This window comes from Meleagris gallopavo, unplaced genomic scaffold (genome assembly GCF_000146605.3).
Source record: "Meleagris gallopavo isolate NT-WF06-2002-E0010 breed Aviagen turkey brand Nicholas breeding stock unplaced genomic scaffold, Turkey_5.1 ChrUn_random_7180001957527, whole genome shotgun sequence".
NCBI lineage: Eukaryota > Metazoa > Chordata > Aves > Galliformes > Phasianidae > Meleagris > Meleagris gallopavo.
In genome coordinates this window covers 1,465-6,628 of record NW_011217682.1, presented here as the reverse complement: position 1 = coordinate 6,628, position 5,164 = coordinate 1,465, and the positions used below count along the sequence as shown (strand labels likewise).

The window sequence follows — 5,164 nt, the reverse complement described above, 5'->3', positions numbered from 1 at the left end:
CCAGCAGTGTGCCCTCGTGGACCAAAAAGGCCAATGGCATTCTGGGGTGCATTAAGAAGAGCGTGTCCAGCAGGTCGAGGGAGGTGATCCTCCCCTCTGCTCTGCCCTGGTAAGGCCTCATCTGGAGCACTGTGTCCAGTTCTGGGCTCCCCGGTACAAAAAAGACAGGGATCTCTTGAAAAGAGTCCAGCGGAGGGCCACAAAGATGGTGAAGGGCCTGGAGCATCTCCCCTATGAAGAAAGGCTGAGTGAACTGGGTCTGTTCAGCCTTGAGAAAAGACGACTGAGAGGGGACCTGATCCAGGTTTATAAATATCTGAGGAGTGGCGGCCATAGCGGTGAGGCCAGGCTCTTTTCAGTGGTACGTGGAGACAGGACGAGGGGAAACGGACATCAGCTGCAGCACAGGAAGTTCTGCACCAATGTGCGTAAGAACTTCTGTAGGTGAGGTGATGGAGCACTGGAACGGGCTGCACAGGGGGCTGTGGGGTCTCCTTCTCTGCAGATATTCAAGTCTCGCCTACCTGTGCGACCTGGTGTAGGGAACCTGCTTTGGCAGGGGGTTGGTCCCGATGATCTCTGGAGGTCCCTTCCAACCCCTACAATTCTGTGACTCTGTGATCAGTTCCAACCCCTGCTGTGTGCAGGTCGCAACCAGCAGCCCAGGCTGCCATAAGGATCCATGGGGTGCCATAAGGATCCATATTGTGCCATAAGGATCCATAGGGTGCCATAAGGATCCATAGGGTGCCATAAGGATCCATGGGGTGCCATAAGGATCCATATTGTGCCATAAGGATCCATAGGGTGCCATAAGGATCCATGGGGCACCATAGGGACCCATAGAATCATTGACTCATAGAATCCCCTGGGTTGCAAAGGACCACGATGCCCATCAGTTCCAACCCCTGCTGTGTGCAGGTCACCAACCAGCAGCCCAGGCTGCCCAGAGCCACATCCAGCCTGGCCTCGAATGCCTGGGGCACCCGCAGCCTCCTTGGGCAGCCCGTTCCAGTGTTCCTGTAGAACAGATAGAATAGACAGAATTCCCACTGTCGCAAACTAATAAACGAATGTTTTATCTACCAGACTGCTGTACTTCTGATGTTAATATTAAGTTAGGTTGTATCGTAGATTCTAGATGTGTTTTTTTGCATTTTAAGACAGGTTGGGTTTTTTTGCTGTTACTTCAAACTGCACCAAACGCTTTCCTAGTCGTTTCCTTTCTTATCACTTCAGTTCGTCGTCCCTGTACGTTTCCAGACTGTTAGCTTCCTGAGGCCTGCAGCTTTCATTTACCCCTGCTGACATCCTTAAGTGGGTTCTCAAGAATGTTGAAAGTGGGTTCTGTAGTTGTATTTCAGTGCAGGGCTGACTGACATGGAGTTTCTTAAGCAGCCTCCACGATGAAAGTAATGGGAGCCCAGTCGGCTCCTGCGGCAGGAAGCTGATGGTTCTCCTGACCATCGATTTGCACCTTTTTTCCTGGCGCGTTTTTGCTCTGCTTATTCTGGTGGCTTGTTTTTGCCAGTGCTTCTCCTCCCAAACGCCTTAAAGGCTGCGTCTGTTCTTCTCGGGTCAAGTCTCTAATGATAAGATTAATTTTCCACAGGCAATTTCTCAAAATCAAGGCCCCTTTCTCCACATCCCCAATACATTCCTGGCGCAGGCTGGGCAGATTCCTCTCTGGGCAGCTGTTCCACGCCTCCCCGCTCTCCCAGCAAACGACTTCCCTGACATCCAACCGAAATCTGCCCTCCCTCCGCCTCCAGCCATTCCCCTCGTCCTGCTGCTCAGTTCCTTCGCCGAAAAACACGGCCCCGAAAGCCCAGCCAGGCTGCCGATATTTGCAAACTTCGGGGCACTGCTGTCCTGCTTCTGTAAAGAGAAAACAAATGATCCCACGTTCTGTTTTAGAGCAGTTTGCAGAGGGAGCTGCTGACGTACAGAACTCGCGGTTTCTGAACAGTCTTCCCTCTCTCCCTCGCATCCTTCGTGCGTTTTCTGAGCGCTCACCTGGTTGTTCACCTCCCTGACTGCACTCCTCGCTTCGCTCGGCTCCCCCAGCGTCCGCATCTGGAACGTCTGCCCCAAGCCAGGGGACACTGAGGAAGGTCCTGGGAGGGACTTCAGAGAGACGGGGATCCCCAGGGCTACGGGCCCCCACTGCTCGGCACTGCGAGGTGCTAAGAGCGCGAGCACGTATTTGAGACGGGGAGGTTGCGGCTCAGGCAGATCTGAGGAGGCACAAAGTTGGGGCCTGGCTGCAGCTCATCGGCCTCATTCAGAACTGTCCCAGAGAGGGAGAAGGTTTCTGAAATTGAGAGTCTCCGAGCTGGAAGCGTTTCAGAGCTGAGAGGGACAACCTCTGGGTTGAGAAAGAGCCTCCGAGTCAGGAAAGAGCATCTCAAAACCTGGCAAGAGTGTCTCCGAGCTGAGAAGGGCTCCAAGCCGAAGATCTCTGAGCTGAGAGGAAGAATCTCCGACCCGAGAGACTCCCTTCCATCCTAACTCAACAGCCTTCAACTCAACGAGGCTCCCTCCAGACGGGTCAGACAGCCTCCAGTCCAAGGCTGACAGCCTCCAAATGGGACCAGACGCCCCCAGTACAAATTAAATGGTCTCCAAACCCAAAGAGCCCACATTTGGGCTCCAAGTCATCCTTCAAGCCGAAGGAGACGGAACAAGACAAGAGCTGGAGTGAGAGCATCGAAGCTGACCAACCTGATCAACCGGAGGGGCACCAGAACCGACGGCAGCTGCCCCTGTAAGAGGATGGCAAATGAAACCAGCATCCCCTCATTTAGATCGGAAGAAAGAGGAAGAGGAGAAAGCAGAGCGAAAAGGTCCAGTGGAACCACCCCGAGGTCCTGAGGAGTGGCTCCGAGATGCAGGGATCCAGAGAGGGATGAGATTCAGCGAGGTCACCAACGCCCAGGGGGCAACAGCAAATCCTGACGGAGCGGGAGGTGAGGAACACGTCGTCACCATCAGCACCCGACCTCTAAAGCGAATGGAATTCGAGGTCTGAGCAAAGGCTTCTCACACCAGCCTATGTCACCTGGTGTCCCAGGGCTGGGACAGCGGGGCCAGCAGCGTGTGGCTGCGTGGTGGAGAAGCTCCGTGGGTGGCAGTGCCAGGGACGGCCATTGGCAGAGGGATCGGGGTGTCAGGATGAGGCCTTCGCCCTCTGGAAGCGGATGCTGTTAGCTGTGAAGGAAAAACACCCCTTCAAAGATGGTCTGATACCTGAGATGAAGAAATGGGCTGAAAAGGCATCTTCTGTTTGAGAGAACGCAGCGTGGTGCAAATGCTACAAAGCCCCACTTTCATTCCTGACAAGCCAGACCAAGAGCAGGATCCCGAGAGCCAGCTGTGCACCAAATACGTGGGGCACATCCCCAAGGACCGCAGCACAGAGGTACGCCGGTACGATGGCAGCAGTGCAGGGCAGAGGGGAAAAAAGACCCCTTCTAAAGGAGCTGCTTAATAAACTCCCGGACTTTGATTACATTTAGCCCCTCTACGACTTCGTGTCTCAGCCTTTGCAAAAGCAGCGGAAAAACTGGGCAGAACGGAGAGCAATCGAGAAGACACGACGGATGAACCGCCTGCTGTGCTTAATGCTGACGGATGGCAGCACGGTGGGCCCAGGATTCCCAGAACAGCCTCCTGGAAGGGCTGATCAAATCGCTTTCCTCCCAGCCGCATCAGCCAAGGGCTCGGCTCAGCAGCAGACGTCCTCCTGCTCGAGCAAGGGGCAGCAGGAGGCCGACGTCACGTTTTGCCTCGTGGCTTTGCCTGCTGAGCACGGAGGGATCTGCAGAAGCGGCATAAAAAATCCCCTCCCGCACTGCGGGCGCGGGCCAAAGAACTGCAAGACGGAGCGACCACCAGAGCAGCTGCTCCAAAAAGCGACCGCTCCGGTTGCTGCGGGACACGGCAGCAGCCTGAGAACACAGAGGTACCAACAGAGGGGTGCTGCCCACAGCCGGGGGGGGGAAGGGACAACAGGCTGCGCTGGACCGGGTGGATCAGGCGGCCTGGCACATCAGAACCACAGAAGTCGGAGGCACCGGTGGCCGCGGGGTGCAGAGGGGGAGGAGCAGCTCTCAGGACCTCCCGCACCCCCTCTTCTAACACACCTCGGGACGCCTCCAGCCTTCTCGGCCACAGGGGCACAGCGCTGCCTCGCGGTCCTCCTGCTGCCCACCAGGACCCCCAGCCCCCTCCCCTCTGCTGCTCTCCAGCGGCCCGCTCCCAACCCGCTCCGTACCCAGGCTGCTCCTGCCCACGCTCGAGGCTCTACGCTGCCCCTGTTCCCTCTCGTCCCACTTCTCCCCGCCCGGCTCTCCAGCCTGCCCAGCTCTGCCTGGATGGCAGCACAGCCCTCTGCCGCGTCAGCCTCTCCTCCCGCTCCCGGGCCATCGCCAAACCGACTGACGGCGCGCTCTATTTCCTCACCAAGTCGCTGCTGCGCGCACCGAACAGCGCTGATCCCGGCACCGACCCCCGAGGGACCCCGTGGGACCCCGGCCTCCGGCTGGATGGAGATGAGTCTGATGCCCTACAGTTACCCAGCTCCTCCTCGCCCTCCGTGAAGGCTGCAGTGACGTCTGCTTTCCTTCACTCCTCAGCTCTCCCACCCCCCACCGCTTACCAAAGACAAAGCGGCCGAGCAATGCCTGCCAGCTCCCTCAGCACCCACGGGTGCTTCCTGTCGGGACCCACGCATTTATGGAAGCCCACAGAGCTCAGCCGGACCCTGACCCAGGTGCACTGACCTGATCTTCTTCAGGACGTGGATCATGTCGTCCAGAGCTTTGCGGTAAGCGCCGATGATGACAGTTGGGTGCATCTGCTGCTCCAGGAAGTGCTCAGCAACAGAGAGCATCTCTCCAGCTGTGGGTGGGGGGAGGCGGTTAGGGTTGGGGTCTCCACGCTCCCACAGCATCGGCACTTCTCACTGTGCTCCACCCAGGGGCAGAGCACAGCTCTGTCAGCACTGAGCCCCACCGACAGCTCTGACCGACTGCTCCTCTCCTCTCACAACCCCAAACCCACGTTTTAGGGCTGCAAACCACAGATGTGTCTCTGCAAGGCGAACTCACTGGGCACGCGATAAACCTCAGCTTAGGTTTTACGCACATCTTCCCCCCTTACC

General features: G+C 57.3%; 1 protein-coding gene across 1 annotated transcript in view; it reads right to left on the bottom strand.

Moving 5' to 3' along the window:
- CCT3 (chaperonin containing TCP1 subunit 3) overlaps positions 1 to 4,969 on the bottom strand; it is an 8,817-nt gene extending 3,848 nt beyond the window's left edge. The window contains exon 1 of the mRNA XM_010728379.2: positions 4,785 to 4,969. Within this exon, the coding sequence (XP_010726681.1) occupies positions 4,785 to 4,954 (170 nt within the window). The 5' untranslated portion in view covers positions 4,955 to 4,969. The remainder of the gene's footprint in view (positions 1 to 4,784) is intronic.
- Positions 4,970 to 5,164: the final 195 nt, after the last annotated feature.